This window comes from Carassius auratus, chromosome 40 (genome assembly GCF_003368295.1).
Source record: "Carassius auratus strain Wakin chromosome 40, ASM336829v1, whole genome shotgun sequence".
NCBI classification, from domain to species: domain Eukaryota; kingdom Metazoa; phylum Chordata; class Actinopteri; order Cypriniformes; family Cyprinidae; genus Carassius; species Carassius auratus.
This window is the reverse complement of record NC_039282.1, coordinates 326,526-345,993: the sequence shown is the minus strand read 5'-3', so window position 1 is coordinate 345,993 and position 19,468 is coordinate 326,526. Positions and strand designations below refer to the sequence as shown.

At 40.1% G+C, this 19,468-nt stretch overlaps 1 protein-coding gene across 1 annotated transcript in view; it reads left to right on the top strand.

The window, feature by feature from the left end:
- The window catches only part of LOC113058182 (mastermind-like protein 2), a 95,514-nt gene extending 76,078 nt beyond the window's left edge, over positions 1-19,436 (top strand). Inside the window, exons 4-6 of the mRNA XM_026225854.1 lie at positions 4,372-4,539; positions 17,302-17,410; positions 17,982-19,436. Of these exons, the coding sequence (XP_026081639.1) occupies positions 4,372-4,539; positions 17,302-17,410; positions 17,982-18,808 (1,104 nt within the window). The 3' untranslated portion in view covers positions 18,809-19,436. The remainder of the gene's footprint in view (positions 1-4,371; positions 4,540-17,301; positions 17,411-17,981) is intronic.
- The last annotated feature ends 32 nt before the right edge of the window (positions 19,437-19,468 follow it).

The window sequence follows — 19,468 nt, the reverse complement described above, 5'->3', positions numbered from 1 at the left end:
GGTAACTTTTGTAAAAATATATTTTTTACATATTTGTTAAACCTGTCATTATGTCCTGACAGTAGAATATGAGACAGATAATCTGTGAATAAATCAAGCTCCTCTGGCTCCTCCCAGTGTCCTATTGCCATTTGCAGAAATACATCGCTCCCGGTAAAAAATAACCAATCAGAGCTGCGGTCCGTAACTTTGTTTGTGTTCAAAATGTAGAAAAATGTATATAATAAGCGAGTACACCATGAATCCATTTTCCAAACCGTGTTTTTGGCTTGTCCTGAATCACTAGGGTGCACCTATAATAAGTGTTTATATTCGGACTATTTTAGATTGCTTCGGGGATACCGCGGCGGAGTAACCCAGTACCTTTGTGATTCTTCATAGACATAAACAGAGAGAAGTAGTTCCGGCTACGATGTTCTTTTGCAAGACGCAAGCAGTTCTGTTTATTAACCGCTAGAGCATCAAAAGTTATCGACTGCAGCTTTAACTAAGCAAATAGAGCCTCCCATTGGATAATTACTGCATGCATGATTATGTTTCAGCTGGCAACAAGTTATTTAACCCTAGCTGATGCAGTGAATAGCTTATCATTTATTAAACAGCCAATTCAGAAAACACATCCTGTGGTGGTGTAAAAGACTTTAATCTGTTTCAGAAGGGTCACATTATTAGCATGCATCAAACAAAGAAAACATCTAAGGAGATTGCTGAAACTACTGAAACTGGGTTAAGAACTGTCCCACACATTATTAAATACTGGAAGGATAGTGAGGAACTATCACCTTCGAAGATGTGGTCAGAAAAAAATCTTGAAGGATCATGATCATGTTTAATAGTGAAAGTAAGAGTATTTCCACATGCACAATGCAAAAGGAACTCAAGGGATTGAGACTAAACAGCTGTGTAGCTGTTAGAAAACCCCTTATCAGTGAGGGTAATCTTTAAAAAGCCTTCAGTTTGCTAGGGAGCATAAGAATTGGACTCTGGAGCAATGGAAGAAGTTGACTACACCGTGTTTAGGTGCCGAGTCCTGTTGGAAAATTAAATCTGCATCTCCATAAAGTTGGTCAGCAGCAGGAAGCATGAAGTGCTCCTAAACTTTCTGGTATACGGCTGTGTTGACCTTTGACCTCAGAAAACACAGTGGACCAACACCAGCAGATGACATGGCACCCCAAACCATCACTGACTGTGGAAACTTTACACTGGACATCAAGAAACGTGGATTATGTGCCTCTCCTCTCTTCCTCCAGACTCTGGGACCCTGATATCCAAAGAAAATGCAAAATTTACTTTCATCCGAGAACATAACTGTGGACCACTCAGCAGCAGTCCAGTCCGTTTTGACTTTATACGCTTCTGACGCTGTCTGTTGTTCAAGGGTGGCTTGACACAAGAAATGCGAAGCTGAAACCAATGTCTTGCAAACGTCTGTGTGTAGTGGTTCTTGAAGCACTGACTCCAGCTGCAGTCCACTCTTTGTGAATCTCCCCCACATTTTTGAATGGGTTTTGATTTACAATGCCAGGATTCATCAGACTCAAATTATAAAAGTGTGTTTCATGGTGAATGAGACATCAATTTCACACATGGATTGGCCACCACAGAGTCCAGACCTTTAACCCCATTGAGAATCTTTGGGATTTGCTGTAGAAGACTCTCCCATCATCAATACAAGGTCATGGAGAACAATTAATGCAACTCTGGATGGGAATAAATGCTGTGACATTGAAGAAGCTTATCAATGCCACAGCAAATGTGTGGCGTAAACGATGCTAAAGGCTGTCCAACTAAATATTAGAGTGTGTGACTCTTTTTTTTGTTTTTGGAGATGCATAACTCATCTGCTACCAATTGTCCAATGTGCAGTTTTTATCACCAGTCTGGCCTACGATATTGACAATATAAATGTTTTCTTATTATCATGGTCTTTTTATTTATATATATATATATATATATATATTATTATTATTATTTTTTTATAATTGTCTCCGGAAGAGATTCATCTTTACATGGTGAAAAGAGCTTGTCAGTGGTCCGGAGAGAGCTCACTCGCCCTCTCGTTAATTAGCAGATGTCCCAGTACTGATCCATCAGGCAATCCATCTAGGGCTCCACTTAGAGAACCCTTTCTAGAGATAACAGTTTGTGTTACTTGCTCTCATATTGGTTCTTCTCTGTGGTTTGACTGTGGAATCCCTCCCATGACTGGGCAGCTCTCTGAGTGTTTTTCTTTCTGGACCTCTCGAGTGGGGCTTTAGAGGCAGTTTCTCTCCTAAAGACATCTGTTCTCAAATTAATAGCCTCGCGTAACGCAGTGGTGTTTCATTCAAATCCTTTCTGCCATGGGAAATGTTTTGTGTCAACACTGTGATTGACACTGTATACACTGTGTGTTTTTGGCCGTCCTGGCTGACATGTTCTCAAACAGAGATTGCTGAGGACAGAAGCTTAGAGCCTCTGCTGTTTTGCAGGTTTTGACGCTCCTGCGAGACCAGGGCACTTAAGACGTTTCTCAGGTTCAGGCTTGTTTAGAAGTACTTCACTTTACTGAAGCTATTTGACATAGAATTATTACTTTTGGTTTAGTGCAAAGCTCTTTTTCTTAGAGATTCATCATCATTTATTACTCTGTTTCATTTCAATCCTTATGACTTTATCCCATGGAACATGAAAGGAGATATTTGAAATAATGTCCAATCTGCTCTTTTTCATAACTTGAGAATAGACTGTGATTGCATGTGATGGTCAGCAAAAAAAAACAAAAAAAAAAAAACATAAAAGTAGTTCATACTGACCATGCTCTATATTCCGTTCCATATTCAATTTGATTATAAATTGGCATAAATGAGATTTGAAGGGTATGGTGGATTTTAAGATAAAAATTACTTAATTTTCAGTCTGTGCTTCACACCGTATGGCTTGCATAAAAATATAGAGCACAATTATTTTAAACTGCTGTGATGTTTTTGTGGTGCTATGTGTCCTATTTGCATTTGAACTAAACATGTTTTGTTTTTCATGGAATAAAAGAAAGTCGTACAGGTTTGGATTTTACACTTACAGTCTTTACATTTAATCCAAAGCTATTTACTTTGCATTTAAGGCATACATTTCATATGTTCATGTATTCTCTGGGAATCCAACTCATGACCTTGGCATGACTGGTAAATGTGTAATGTGTGAGCTACATGAACACAATTGCAGAATGTCATGATGGTGAGTAAACATGACAGAATCATAATTTTTGGGTGAACGATTGCTTAAAGGTTACAATTAATTTGAATGAGCTCTGTATAACACCTCCTCACAAATCAAAGAAAGCTTAGAGGACACTCAACTTTTCCAAATAAACCGCTCAGGCAGACATGGGCAGTTTGATCCTTAATAGACTAAAATAGACTAATTATTATATCAAAGAGAAATTCTTAGCAATTATGTTTCCAAAGCTTATTACAAAGGAGGAAAAGAAAACGATTTTAAAAAAGTGCTTAACTTTGCACTTTTGTAGGTGACCAGATTTTTCACAAACTTTCACAAACGTTTTAAATTGTCTGCCGAACATTCTCTTACTCAGTTCAGGCCCTGTTATAAACCACATGCAAACAGTATTACTTTGATTTAACATGAAATGTTAGTACGTGACTACCTTGACAAGGATAACTGTGTCCCTTTTTCTAAATGATGATAAATGTGCTCAGCTGTCATTCAATTTAAGTTCTTTATGGCAAAAATAGCAGCAAACAACCACGTAATCAGTGCTTTAAAAGAGCAACTAACATGAAACATGACAGCCTGTATAAGAGTGCATTTCAGGAAAGTGCAAAAAAAAATTAACTGGGTAAATAGGCTTATGAGATGATCTGTTATTGCATGCCTCTGCCCTATGGCTGAATAAATTTCTTATTTGCTGGCAGCAATTGGGTTGCGCCCCATAGGATCAGTCTCAAGAGTAAAGGAGGGCTTGAGCGCGACTATCAGTCTTTCAGTAAACCTTTGCAACTGTGTTTAAATAACAGTCTGTAGAGACAGTGTTTTGTAAATAATATTAGAACCAGCATTTGCTTACAGTGTTTACAGTGCATGTGTCACTGTAGGCATATTAAAATGAGACAATGTTTTGCGAATTTTAGACAAATTTCTTCTCCCTTAGGAAAGTGTGGGAAAGGCTATGGAAAATCCCTATCACCACGCACAGGAAGTCACATGTGAACAGGGAAGGTGTACCATCAGATTGACTGTAAACAAAGCTTGCCCCCTAGTGGACTAACTGTTCAATCACAGCAGGGTGTAATGCAGTGGCTAATGTGCCATTTTTTTGATGTGCCATTTAAATGTGAATTATAATTATAACATGCTTTCCATTTGCAGGGAATTTCACAAGGGCCTCGTTTACCAGCGAATGGGTGTTCTGTAGATATAACAGGCCCAGCTCAACAGCAGAGGCCTCCAGTTCTCAGTTCTCCGCAGAAGAACCCAGGCCAGGACCAGAACCTTCAAAGACCACTGGGTCAACCGCAGCTCAACGTTTCTGATCCAGTGAGTGCTGCCATTTGGAAATGTTGTTCATGCCTAATTACCTATGACTATGAGGTTTTCTGATGATAAAAATGTCTACTGAGAGGTGAATTAATTTTGCAGCCCACAGAAAGTGCATTACATTTTATAAATTTTTAAGTGTCACACCTTTTTACTCAGGGTAAGATTATTTTTCAACAAAGTCAATTTCTGTATAGGCATACATGTCATGGCTGCAAAAAAAATAAATAATTACTGATTCTGTTCCACTTGTTATCACCCAAGTTCATTTAGCATTGTGTGACAACATGCCTCATATGTATGTCACATTGTACAGAGCAGGTTACTATTGGAATAACTGATCTGAGAATAATAACTATAAAATTAAACGGTCCTTCCGGTAAAAAAAATAAAAATAAAATTGTCCTGAAAGCATTCATTTCACCAGGAGAAAATCCTGCTGCACACGCTTCTTCCAATCCCCTCTGCGTTTGGAAGAAGCGAGGAATGTAAGACGGGCAAGTCCCTATCTTATTTCTTAGCCACCAGATCCGGCGCCCGCTCTCTGTGGTCAGAAGCCCGCGTTTGCGGTACTTTCTCCCCGATGAGAGGGCGCGACGGCGCTGCCTGTCTTTCTCTGAGGAGATTGATGTGGAAAGGCGTCGATGAGCTCGCCAGTTACACAAGCACCAGTCACACAAGCACCATTTACACAAGCATATTATGCCTAATATTAACATAAGCAGCATTAATGAAGAGTGGAGCTCGCGCAGCCAGCTCTCAGGGGGCTGACTGTGCTTTTCTCGCTGTTAAGCGCTCCGCTCTCGCCGGGCACGCTCTGAGGAGTGTGTCCGTGCATGCGATCTTGCAGTTGTGGTCGCGCTGTTGCTGAGGCACGGCAGCGACCGCGATAGTGGGAATCACACATGATCTGGCGAACGGGTTGGAGACGGCTCATCCTATCTCCGCCCGTGTTCACTAGATCTAGACCTCGTGCTCGAGGCTTGGAAACCAGCGCTGCAGTTTCTTCGCCCTCTGAGACAGCTCGCTGCAGCATCCATCTTTCTCTGAGGAGATTGATGTAGTTTGTGTGACTGAGTAGCATAAAATAATATATATATATATATATATATATAAGACATGAGCGCTGCCGAGGCAACGCGTGTATTACATGGTTTCATTTCTATGTGAGTTTTTCTACACCAGATCATGTTGACTAGTCTGGTTGCTGACTACATTTAATTCTAAGGAATAAAATGACATATTTATCTGACTATGTGAAGTTAGATGAACAGGGGCTCTAGGGATGTGATTTCTCTTGTGAGAACACGTGTGTACCGCTCTTCCTCTGAGGAGGTTGAGGCGGTCAGGGGCTGCTGGGCGGAGCAGTCCCAACCGTGTTCCAGCCCCACGTGCCAGGGGTGTCACTTTTGTACTCCGCAGACGCAAGAGTCAAAGTGGCGCTCCCAGGCCGAAGGCTTCTAGAGGAAAGCAGTTCTACGGTCCGTTGTTTTCACTGGATAGCCTTCATCATAACGTCCTGATGCCTAGGACATTTTGAGGGCCAACTCCCTCTGGGGAAGAGTGGTGTACACCACATTACATGGTGCCCGTCTCTCCTCAGTGCCCTCAGGAGATCATTCTGCCAACCCTGCCGGTGTTCCAGGGCGCAGCAATCTCCGGCGAACGCTACTCTCAGTTACCGCCTGGAAACGTAGTGGTGCTGAGAGGCTCGCTACCTCTACGGAGGTCTCTAGAGCAGCTAGTACGGTCGTCCCCTGCTGGTCCACCGCTTCAGGGCACCAAGCTAGTGGCTCTAGGCGCACCAGGGGCCAGTCTCGCGTGACTGGTTCCCTTAGGAGGTCACATGGCAGTGTGGGAGCTCCTGCCAAGTGTACTTCACGGGGTCCTGCCCCGAGCAGGCTCTGGTCTAGTCTTCCTAGCAGACGATGTGGGTCTGAGGACCGTCGTTTTTAGGAGACTTCAGCTACGAGAGTCCTGATGCTGTGGCTCAGGAACAAATGTGTCTCAATTGGTCCTGCACACTGTAGTGAGAGGCGACAGAATCCAGTTCTGGTGGGCCCCAAGCAGGCTCTGGTAATGGAACAGAAGTAGACTTTCTCTGAGGATGGAGACCATCTAGGTGGTCCTTGGGTCACTGTTCCGAGGAAGGATGAGGTGTTGTGTCCTTTTCTAGATCTGTGCTTTTTGAACCTCTCAGTCAGGGGACTGAAGTTTAACACGCCTGCACAGGCCAAGTCCGAGGACTGGTGTGTCACGATCTATCAAAAGATGCACTCATCTCCATCCTTCTTCATCGGAAGTTCCTGAGGTTTGCTTTTGGGGGCAAAAGCCTACCAATAAGGATCTTCCACTGGCCTTGCACTCTCACCCCACACTTTCCCGACTCAACCACATTGATGATTGGTTGATATCAGCTGAATCTGAGCAGATGGCGGTTCGGCACCGAGGTGTCGTTCTCGCTCCAATTAAAGAGCTGGGGTTAAGACTTAACGCCAAGAAAAATGTGCTTTCTCCAGTTCAGAGAACCACTTATCTGGGCATGGTGTGGGATTCGACCACAATGCAGGCACGTATGTCACCTGCTCGGATCGAGTCGATCCTCACTGCAGTCGCGAGAGTGAGAGAAGGTTGGTCACTCACTGTCAAGCAGTCACGAAGATTGGTGGCCTACAGTGGTGGCTCAAGACCAAGGGGTTCTTCCTGAGGGTCACACGGCGCTGCCTACGTGCCTTGGATATGTGGAGGAAGCCTTGGTTCTTGTCGCCGTGGTATGCTATCGATGGACGCGTCCCTCACCGGCTGGGGTGCGGTCATGAGTGGCCACCTTGCCCGTGGTCTGTGGAGTGGTCGCCATCTGACATGGCACATCAACTGCCTGGAGATGCTGGCCGTGCTTTGTGCACTTTGTTATTTTCTCCCAGACCTAAGAGGTCACCATGTGTTGGTGCGCACCGACAACACAGCGGTGGTCTCTTACATCAACCATCAAGGAGGTCTGAACTCACGCCGTTTATACAACTAGCGTACCAGATCCTTGTGTGGGCCAGTGTTAATTTCGTTGACTAAATATTTTCGTCATTATTTTCGTCATGAATATATTTTTGCGGACGAAAACGAAATGAAAACTAAAATAGAAGGCACTGATGGAGACTAAAACTATGACTAAATTGATTGACATTATCGTCAACGAATAAAGGACGAGACGAAAATAGACTGTGACGAAAATCAAATCAGCAGACGGGAGAGATGCGAGGAATGAACAAAAGAACCGGCAAAATGGAACAGGCGAGACTGCATTAGGGAAGAGAACCAATCAGAGCCTGACTTATTGAGACGTGAAGCGAAGGTTTTCAGTTTTTAAATGAGCTCCCGGGAAGACGGCATTCGAAGAGGTGATGACTAAAAGAGCGACAAAATGTCCACAGCTCACTCGTGGCAAGAACACCACCAATTTGAAAAGACATTTACAGACGAACCACCCGGACTCGGACCCATTTTCTCAAATGTAATTTCACAACGATGTTCTTTTGTTTATTGAGCTAAGCAAAATTGGAAGACTGCAGTGCGTAGATGTTGTAGCATTAAATATTACGAACTGGAAAGTACTGTAAAACAGCCCCTTCTTCAAGTTAGAAGAGAGCACAATACTAATACGTAATATCATGATAAATACATTTGATTAATACTAATGTTTAGTATATTTTATAATGTTCTACTTGTTGACAATATCACAAATATTTCTATATTAGTCATGTGAAACGTGACTGTTCACATCCTCTCATTATACATACTAATCTAGCAATATTGTAGTATTTAAAACATACAATATTGCTAGACAAATGAATACCTTATAAAATCTTGTTACTTTTTTTATCCACCCAACTTATTAAATATTTACTTTAAATGTATGCACTTATTCTTCAGCTCAGCTGTAAGCTTTAAGGTCCTGGACCTAACTTTATTTTTCTTTTATTGATGGTCAATTGGCAGCTAGTTATTGTTTACAATTTCATGACAGTGTTTGTTGCTGCATAAAAGCTTTTGAATCGAAATAAAGACACAGTTGTGTTGAAATAAAGTTGAATTTGTGTTTTATATATTTTGGTTAAGTTTGTTTCCTATACCAGCTGTAAAAAATGGTCTAGTAAATCTGTTATTGATTTTAGTCTTATTTTAGTCGACTAAAATACCAAGCAATTTTAGTCGACTAAAATACAAAGCAATTTTAGTCGACTAAAATAAGACTAAAATTAAAACAATTTAGATGACTAAAACTTGACTAAAACTAAAAAGAATTATAGTCAAAAGACTAAGACTAAAACTAAATTAAAATTTTGTGTCAAAATTAACACTGGCCCAGGATAAATTCCTCTCGCTAAGAGCAGTTCACATTCCTGGTCATCTTAATATGGGAGCAGACATCCTGTTGAGGCAGGGGCTGAGGCCCGGGAAATGGCGGCTTCACACTGAGGTGATGAAGCAGAGTTGGAGATGTTGGTCAGACTCGGGTGGTTCTGTTTGCGACTCGAGAGACATCGCACTGTCCCCTCTGGCTTCCTCTGACTCATCCAGCTCCACTGGGGCTGGACACCATGGTACAGACATGGCCGAGGCTTCATCTGTACATTTTTCCCCCGATTGCTTTGTTCTCAGGAGTTCTGGAGAGAGTGCGCGGGGACGGAGTCCAGCTGCTGTTAGTAGCCCCGTTCTGGACGGGCCGGGTATGGTTCCTGGGCCTGATTTCTCTTTTTGGCAGCACTCCATGGGAGGTTCCCATCAGGAGAGATCTCCTCTCGCAGGCGGAGGGTGCACCCCCGCATGGAGCTTAGAGGCTGTAGGTGTTGTCTCTGAGGAGGCACAACTCTTAGCTTCCGGTCTCTCAACCGAGGTTGTAAGACCGTTCTCCATCCAGAGCTCCCTCAATGAGGAAACTGAATGCCTTGAAGTGGAAGCTTTTCACTTCTTGGTGCGGAGACCGCCAGCTCGACCCAGTTAACTGCCCGGATGGTACTGTGCTGGAGTTCCTGCAGGCTCTCCGCAGGGTTGACCCACTCCACCCTGAAGGTCTACGTGGTGGCAATGGTGGCCTACCACACCCCTCTCGGTGGCCAGTCAGTGAGCAGAAACCCTCTGGTTACATGTTTCCTCCATGGTGCGCTGGGGCTGAGGCCTCCGGCCAGAAGAAGCTTATGCTAAGCGGTGATCAGGATGCTGTCCTAAGCCTCGAGTCCTCTGATCTCCTCTGTCCTGGGGGTCAAGACTCACTTTCTTCTAAGTTTGGCTGGGACGGGTTGTCACCGATTTCTTTCAGGCTCCTCTCCTTCTCTTGCTTTAGCTGTGCTCTTCCACACTAGGCAGAGATTGGAAAGTCTGGCGGCGTGGGCATTCTCGTTCCCCAAACGTTCTCGACGCAGCTCGAGTTCCTGAAGAGGAACGTCTAAGGTTACATATGTAACCCTGGTTCCTCGAAGGAACGAGACGCTGCGTCGCAGTGCCACACTTCCGGCATCTCTGGCTGGCGCTTGCTTCATCCTTTGAGGCTGATATCCGGCTTCGCCACTCATGCTTTTATGCTTCCTGGTCTCTGACGTCACCCGCCTATGACGTCTCGCCCTTCCTTTGGAATGATTATACATGTTATTCAGAGACGTCACGCTGGACGCGTTCCCCAATCGCTCTCGACGCAGCGTCTCGTTCCTTCGAGGAACCAGGGTTACATACGTAACCTTAGATGATTTTAACTCTTTAATTACCAAGTTCATAAATGATGTCACTGATTTGAAAAAAAAAAACACAAAATGACTTTTTGAATCATTATATAAAAAGTGATTGTGGACTGGATTTTTTTTTTTTTTACCTTTTATCACAGTCTTGGGCATGTCAAAGATTAGTAACACCATTGGCTTTGATGCATTGTTAGTTTTTGTGCAGCATTAGATTTTAATTTTTAATTTTGTTGTTCGTGGCTGTTTTTGCCCCATTGACTTCCATTATAACAAAATTTTTTGATTGCAAAGTCATGACACCATTTAATCATGAATTCTGGATTGTTGGTGGTTTTCCCTGTTGGGAAGAGATAAAAAAAATATTTTTATGGTTGATCACTAGGTGGGACCATTAACCCTTTATATAGGCATGTGCAAAAAAAAGCTTACTTTCTGATTTGTATATGGAGCTATATGGAGTATAACAGCATATTATGTTGTGTGTGTGTGTGTGTGAGAGAGAGAGAGAGAGAGAGACTTTTACACACTTAGCTTGATGTATTTGAGAAAATCAAAATGTGCACCTCAGCTCTCAGAACTACATGGTGTAAACAGAAATAAAGTAAGTATATTTAAGTTGATTCACTTGCTGCATTTTAATGGTGGTGACAAATACAGACTAAACAAAAACAAGGTACGAGGATTTAAACACTTCCATGCCATCCTGCTGGTCATTTGATTGTGAGAAGAGCAGCAAGCAACACGAGAAAGGGCTTGACTTGTACCGAAGTTTTAGAAATGATTATGCAGCTTGACCCCTCCAGCGACCTGCAGTTTATTTGAAGTTGGTGTTGCATTTTGGTTCATAATAAATTATGTTAATAAATCTGATGTAAAGTGTATCATTGAAGAGTTTTAAGGTTTTAACCCTCTGGAGTCTAAGGGTATTTTTGGGGCCTTGAGAAGTTTTGTCATGCCCTGACATTTGTGCTTTTTTCAGTTTCTTATAAATATCTAAATGGGTAAAGTCTAATATCACTGTAATCAGCACAAACTGGGCTATAATAATATGTGAAATGCATGCATGTACAAGATTGTATTTTTGAGAAAAAAAAAAATGTTATGCATGGTTAGTGAAAAACTAAAAATGTTAAATCACTTGAATAAGGCAATAAAACACATACATAAAATTGGTTGCCGGAAAAGTTGAGAACTGGAGCTTGTAGCCTAGAATTTTTCTTTCTGAATGATGTGAAAATCATCTTGTTTACTCACTCACAGAAAACAATATATTGATTTAAATTTTCTAAAACACTTTTTGTTGGTAAAAATCATATGCGAGTAGGCGTCAACTATCATGAATATCATTGTGATTTACACCTGAGAAGACAAAGGCCTGCATAATGAGCTGCATAATGAGCCTCTCATTCAACTGTGCCACTCTGAGGGAGGACTTACAAGAAAGAATGTGAGAACAAAATAAAAGTATATAATTTTATGTGTGTAGTTTATTAAGAATATATTTAATTATCCCACAACATGATTTAATATCCACTTGGGGGAGCAGTTAAACAGTTTATTAGGGACAATCAAAGCTGACTTTCAAATTTTTTGGCATCCTTTCTCTAGTCACACAATCCTTCAGAAATCCTTTTAACAATCTTATTTTCTACCAAATAAACCCCATTTATTATCATTATTATTATTATTATTATTATTATTAATGTTGAAAAGAGCCGATAATATTTTTCAGGTTTTTTTAGGGGGAATAAATCGAAAGAACTGCATTGTTTTTACATTTGTTAGAGTTATCTCTATTTGTCACATTTATATTATTTACATCAAGCTTTTGAATGGTATAGTAATGTATATTGTTATTGAAACTTCATAATGTTTCACTTGATTATACATTTAGTCAGGAATTATAGTTTGGAAAAAGTATTTGGAAAAAGTCTGACTAGTAAAATGTTTACACGTTATGTGAAAACTAGTACAAATAAATAAAAAGAGACTTACCCATGTTTATGATCTCTGCTGAATAAAGTGCTTAATTTTTTTTTCTGAGGAAATCCATTTCTCAAATCCTCAACCACATCACATCTTTTTGGGGTGAATTATGTCTTAGTCCTCTCATCGCGAAGCAAACAGTAAAATAAAATAAAAACTTGAAGAACAGTCTCGCTGCTTTTTCTTCTTTGTGGGCGTATTCAAGTCGCGCGCTTCAGTTTGAATCTGAATAGCGCGTTCAGCGCGGGGGCGTGGTCACATTAGATATAATGAGCGGAGATATGAAAAACAGACATTGCGTTGTTTTCATATGGATTACTTTATCTCAGAATATTTGTTTTCGACAGCACTTTTTTAGTTTAAAAGTAGACATTCCAGGCTTTCTATAGATATCTCTCTCATGTCTCTTCTTTGAGTATTCACGGAGTTACAGTTCATTTTAATGAAATGTTTGTACATGACGATCAGCGGAGACAAAGACTGTAGACAGTGCACCTTGTTTGTTATCTTTATTTTATAAGTGCACAAAGGTTTTTTGTTCTTATGTCTGTATCCAAAAAAAACTAGACCCTTTACAGATTCGATTGATGTATTGCTCTTATCTGTACGATTAAAACTGAGAGTGTAATTTAAGTTCTTTTCAGGGTTATCAGGTGAAAATGACTCAAAACGCATATATGCGTTAATCGACTCGAAAGGGTTAAACTGGCTCTACCATCATGAAAAGACAAGCATTTCACACATAGGTCGTCCATACTTCCCACCATCAAAAGGCAGCAGGTGCATAAATACACTTACTCCATGTAGTTCTGGGAGATGAGGTGCACATTTTTTTTTTCAGGTACATAAAGTTAAGTGCACAAAGGTCTCTCTTTCTCTCTCTCTCTCTCTCTCTCTCTCTCTCTCTCTCTCTCTCTCTCTCTCACACACACACACACACACACACACACACACACACACAAATACTTCTGGACCCTTGCAATGGTGTAACATGTCGTCCCTGAAGTCACGCCTCTGGTAGGCTGATGGAAGTGAGTTGTCTCCACGTTGGTGGAAAACCATACTTCACTGTTTATCCCAATCCACCCTGATACAGGGTCCTCTGAATCCTCCTCGCCTTCAGTGGAAGCTGGAGAGGATGATGAGGGCGCCACAACAAAATCAGGATCTGACACTCCTGAGTCTGTGGTGTCAGAGGGAGAAGACAATACATCCTGCAGCTCGCTGGAGTGGTTAAGCTGCACAATAATTTCTAAAACTTTGGTACAAGTCAAGCCCTTTCTCATGTTGCTTGCTGCTCTTCTCACCATTAAATGACCAGCAGGATGGCATGCAAGTGTTTAAATCCACTTGGTTTTCTTTGGTCTGTACTTTTCACAATCAAAAGGCAGCATGTGTATAAACACACTTCTTTTTTATTGTTTACTCCATGTAGTTCTGAGAGCTAAGGCGCTTATTCAGATTTTTTCAGATACATCAAGGTAATTGTGCAAAGGTCTCTCTCACACTCTCTCTCTCACACACACACACACACACTATAATTTGCTGTTATACTGCATATAACTCCTTGTATGTTACGTGGATGGACTTTCTGTTCCTTTTGAGTTTCCTTATTTGGTCATGTTCCTTTTCCTGTTTGGTTGTTTTTGATTAATCCCCACCTGTCTCCATTCCCCTGATTACTTCCCTTGTGCTTAAATACACCGTCTGTTTAGTTCCTCCTTGTCCGTAGTTATCGTATCATATTGTATTGTTATGTTGGATGGGGTCTTATTCTCCCGCGACCATTAGAAGAACCCTTTATATATCTTCTTCCTCATGCACCTTCATTAACACACCAGCAGCTGTAACAATATACAAGCAAGAAACTAAGCTTTTTTTTGGCACAAGCCTATCTAAAGGATAAATGGTCCCACCTAGTGATCAACTGTAAAAAAAATAACAAATTGTACCTCTTCCCAAGAGGGAAAACCACCAACAATCAAGAATCTCACACACACTATAATTTGCTGTTATACTCCATATAACTCCATTTACAAGCCAGAAACAAAGTTTTTTTTTGCACAGGCCTATCTAAAGGGTTAATGGTCCCACCTAGTGATCAACCATAAAAATTTCAAATTTTACCTCTTCCCAACAGGGAAAACCACCAACAATCCAGAATGTATGATTATATGGTGTCATGACTTGGCAATCAAAAAATGTCATTATAATGGAAGCAGTGTTTGGAATAACGGCGTTTAAAAGAACGGCGTTAGGTAACGATGTTATTTTTTCAGTAACGGGGTAATCTAACTAATTACTTTTCCCGTCATTACAATGCCGTTAACGTTACTGTACGTTAAATGCGGTGCGTTACTATGCATTGATTTAATAAACTATGCAATCTGAATGCACCTCTAGCTCACACAGCGAGTGAGCAGGTGGGATAATGACGAGATAAGCGATTATGATTGGCTAAGGCAGAGTCATGTGTTTCATGGTAGCCAATCAGAGCCAGTGTTTTTACACACATTCCGGCACACGCGGCAGCGCCAGCGGCGCCAAACACACACACCAAAAACACTTTTCTTACAAAGATAATACTTGAAGTGCAGGATAAAACTCTTGCTGTCTGTTGAAGTGCAATAAATCAATAAATATCGAAAGTTATGTACAAACACTTGTGAAAAATGCAAAAAAATAAAATAAAATACAAATACAAATTCTCTGACATATAGCAACTTTTTTTTCTTTTTTCTTTTTTGTACAGTAACGCAAATAGTTACTTTCCCTGGTAACGAGTTACTTTTATTATAGAGTAATTCAGTTACTAACTCAGTTACTTTTTGGAACAAGTAGTGAGTAACTATAACTAATTACTTTTTTAAAGTAACTTTCCCAACAGTGAATGGAAGTCAATGGGGCAAAAACAGCCACAAACAACAAATGAGGGAGAAAAATGTAAAATCTAATGCTGCTCAAAAACTAACAATGCATCAAAGCCAATGGTGTTACTAATCTTTGACATGCTCAAGACTGTGATAAAAGGTAAAAAATATCCTGTCCACAATCACTTTTTATATTGAAAATAATTCATTTTGTGTGTTTTTTTTCCCCAAATCAGTTACACAATTTATGAACTTGGTAATTAAGTAGTTAAAATCTTTATTTATTTGTAAAAAATTTGTAGTTTTGATCAGGACTGGGGTTGATTAATAGCTTTATGCCAAAAAAATTAGAAAAAAATATTTTTCTCATACATTTATGCAGCAGTTTAATTTAGTCGATGTTTTCATCCACGGACATAACGAAAGGGTAGTGAATTTGCCCACAGTGTACTGTTGAGTTTTTGAAAATTTCAAAAATATGTGTCTAAATAAGATTTGTCACCTAAAACCATTCCATTTGCTCAAACACAGAGAAAGTTGTGGCAAAAGTAAGACTCAACTTTACCCCCTAGTGAACGAAAACGTCCCCAACAATGCATAAGGGTTAACACTCGATATATAGTTTTTTCCTCAAGGCGTGTTTAACACATTTCATACACAGTCCTTCTACTCCCATACAATGTACATATTTTACTTGCAGTCCTCCATACACATAGGAAACATATGATCATAATAGTAGAATAACTTGATTACACACAACACTCTCCTGGAGGCCTCCCTACATACAAGAAACACATGATCATAATAGTGTATTACAAACATGGCTATAATCACATGGATTAAACTTGTTTAATTCATTTTTGATTAATAAAAATCTTCTACAATGCTGGCTGTCACGCCTTGGCCTGCCTGAACTACGTTTGAGCTCCATTTGTCACTCAAACTAGATTTATGAAAACTGCAGAGTATCGTGAAAATAATTTGACCCTTAAAATCTACCTGTACACTAATATTCTTTACTGTAATATTCTTGAAATAAGTCTCTTAGAGGTTGCATTTGTTTAATCAATAATTGGTTATTTTTTCAAATTCATTTAAAACAGGAATATTGTGAAATATCATTACAAGTTAAAATGTATGTCTACTATTTTAATATACATTATTCCTATGATGGTAAAGCTAAATTTTCAGAAGCCATTACATGATCCTGCTGAAATAATTCAATTTTGCCGATTTGGAAATCAAGTACCGTATTATTCGGACTATAAGTCACACCTAAGTATGTCACATCAGTCCAAAAATACGTCATGACGAGGAAAAAACATATATAAGTCGCACTGGACTCTAAGCTGAATTTATTTAGAACCAAGAACCAAGAGAAAACATTACCGTCTACAGCTGCGAGAGGGCGCTCTATGTTTTCAGTGTAGACTACAGGAGCACTGAGCAGCATAGGGCACCCTCTCGCGGCTTTAGACGTTAATGTTTTCTCTTGGTTCATTTCTCTCGGTTCATGTCAAATTAATTTTGAAAAATAAGTCGGACCTGACTATAAGGACCAGCCAAACTATGAAAAAAAGTGTGACTTATAGTCCGGAAAATACGGTAATATTTATTTTTCTGTTGTCATTATTATTATCAATGTTGAAAACAGTGTTTGTTGCTCAATATTTTTGTGGAAATCGTGATATATTTTACAGCTTTTATTTGAAATATAAATCTTTACCTATACCTTTTTTACCTTTGATTGACCACTAGACCTGTGCAATTAATGAAATGCGATTGTTGTGTATCTCGTCATTAAAGCCGGTTATGTTAATAGTAGTAAATCTCCATCACCTGCTTTCAGATGGAGCAGCATTTACTACACAGAGCCGTACTGTTCTGACAAGCAATATCGTTTTCATTATCGCAGATTGAATCGCCTGCGATAAGGAGCATGATATTGCATAGCTTGTCAGTGATCTACCACTCTGTGTATTAAATGCCAATCCATCTGAAAGCAGGTGATGGAGATTTACTACTTACCACTGAACTGACTTTACTGACGAGATGTGCATGACAATTGAATATGATTATTTGCACAGCCCTAATGATCACTGATTATTTGGTCAGTTGTAATCTATGGGACTTTTATTCTTAAACTACTAAATGTACTTTTGCTGTAAATGTTTCAGGAGAAACTGAGCACACAGGATCAGTTCAGTCTTCATCTAACACGACCTCCACCAGACTACAAACACCCATGCAATGGAGTTGGTGCTCAACAGCCAAGCTTATACTCAGGTGTGGATTGTATTTTCAGTGTCAAATAATATGGAAATGAAATATCTAGTTCAGTCATGAAACTCTAGATAGAGCAGACTAATAGGACCTTCACATGTAATCTGTTAGCAATCACATCATTTACTACACATACTGATTGGCCCCTGCTGATTCTGCAGCAAATGAGATTGCTTGCTCAACATTAAAATAGGCTGTTCTAGTGTTCACCATAAGCTCTTACTGCAGCATGCTATCATAATTCCTGTAAAACCCTCCACCTCTTAGAGCAACTACATACTTGCTTAGCAACCCTAGCATGCATAGGAGATTTAGTCTGCTAAGACCAAATATATTACTGTTGCCATATCCATTAGCATGCTAAAACTATTCAAAGAGTTGTCATGATTGAACTACATTTAATTAAGTAAATTAAATGAATTATACTCACACTGATGATGTGGTACGATTAATTTAACTCAGGTTAGGAATAAGCAACTACACCAAACATTGACTCAGATATTAGTCATTTGCAATATGTCATTGCTAAGTGAATCAATATTTTATGTCACATAATTTTATGCATATGTAACAGGCAATGGGTCAAACCAAAGTGGCATCCAACACTTGTCATGCCAACTACCCAATGGACAAAGTTCCAAGATGGTGCCTACCTCAGGAGAGAGAAGGTTTCCACTTGGACAAGCCCCTAATTCAGGACCCACAGGCTCTCAAGCTTCCACAAACCAGCTCCGACAGCAACCCAACAGCCTGATCCAAATGGGGCTTCAGCAAAACAAGCCTCAGTTCCATGGGACAAACAACCAGAGTGCTACTTTTCAATCAAGCACTCAGCATGTTAGGACGAGCATCCGTCAGGATTCCCTGCTCGGGCAAAGATTGGGTGAAATGAGCACCGATACCAGCAAGATGGACACTGCTTTAAACTGGACAAACAGCGGAAAACAGAGTGGAGCTCTGTCAGGACTAGATGTCAAAAGGCTGTCCAATACAGTGATGCCCCAAAGTGACATTCATTTTCCTCCAAGGTCTATTTGCCCACCTAACCAGGTGGCGCCTCATTCTAACCTAATATCCATAAACCCTGCAATCAGAAGCTCTGCTCCTAGAGCCAGTCAGCCTAGGATACCCCCTCTACCTGGGGTGACTTGCCTGACTCAGTCGTCCCCAGAACAGCAAGGTTGCACGACAACATTTGGAGAGCTGAGCCAAAGCCCAGCAACTTATCAGAAGAACCGGGCAGGTCGGTTGACCTTTGACTTCTTACCAGAGGACGATAACACGGTACCAGGGATAAATGCTGACTCTGATTTCATCGACTCCCTGCTTAAATCAGGTTCAGGCAATGATGACTGGATGAAAGACATCAACCTGGAGGAAATTCTAGGTGGACATTCATAAAACTTCAAGTTCAAAAATGTAGTTTGAACTGACTGTATTAGGAGCCTGATGTGAATGGCCTGTTCAAATATTTTATTACTCTTCTATGTGTGTGGAAAACAAATGTATTATATGTTCTACTATATTCTTGGGTTGTTTCTTCATATAGTCTAATAACATGTTGTAAAGTTGTTCATGGTTTCAGTGTTTTAAATCAACCACAGAGTACATACCAGAAAAAATCCATACCAGTTATCATTAAAATGAAGTGAGAGCTTTTGTTACTGATGCATTAATGCAGATATTCATGTAAAAGCGCCTGTGATTTGACAGCAATGATAGAGACACTGAGCATGACATTGGCACATAAAAATCTATTTATTATGATAAAGACTTTGTTCTGGCTCTTACAGATCAAGGTTTTACATCTTAAATATTGTAATATTGAAATTATGTTGCATAAAACAAAAGACCAGATCTGTTTTCACTATCAATTCCCAAATTATATATTAACGGGTATTGAAAAATAGCCATTTATGTGTCATCTTATTACACATCCAAAAGAGAAAATCTGTAAAGGGAATACATATATGCTCAGAATGTTAGATGCAGTTGTTAACTGATAAAGTCGACCTTCTTTAGAAAGACACATTAAGTTTATAAGTTCTTATTGGCAATATT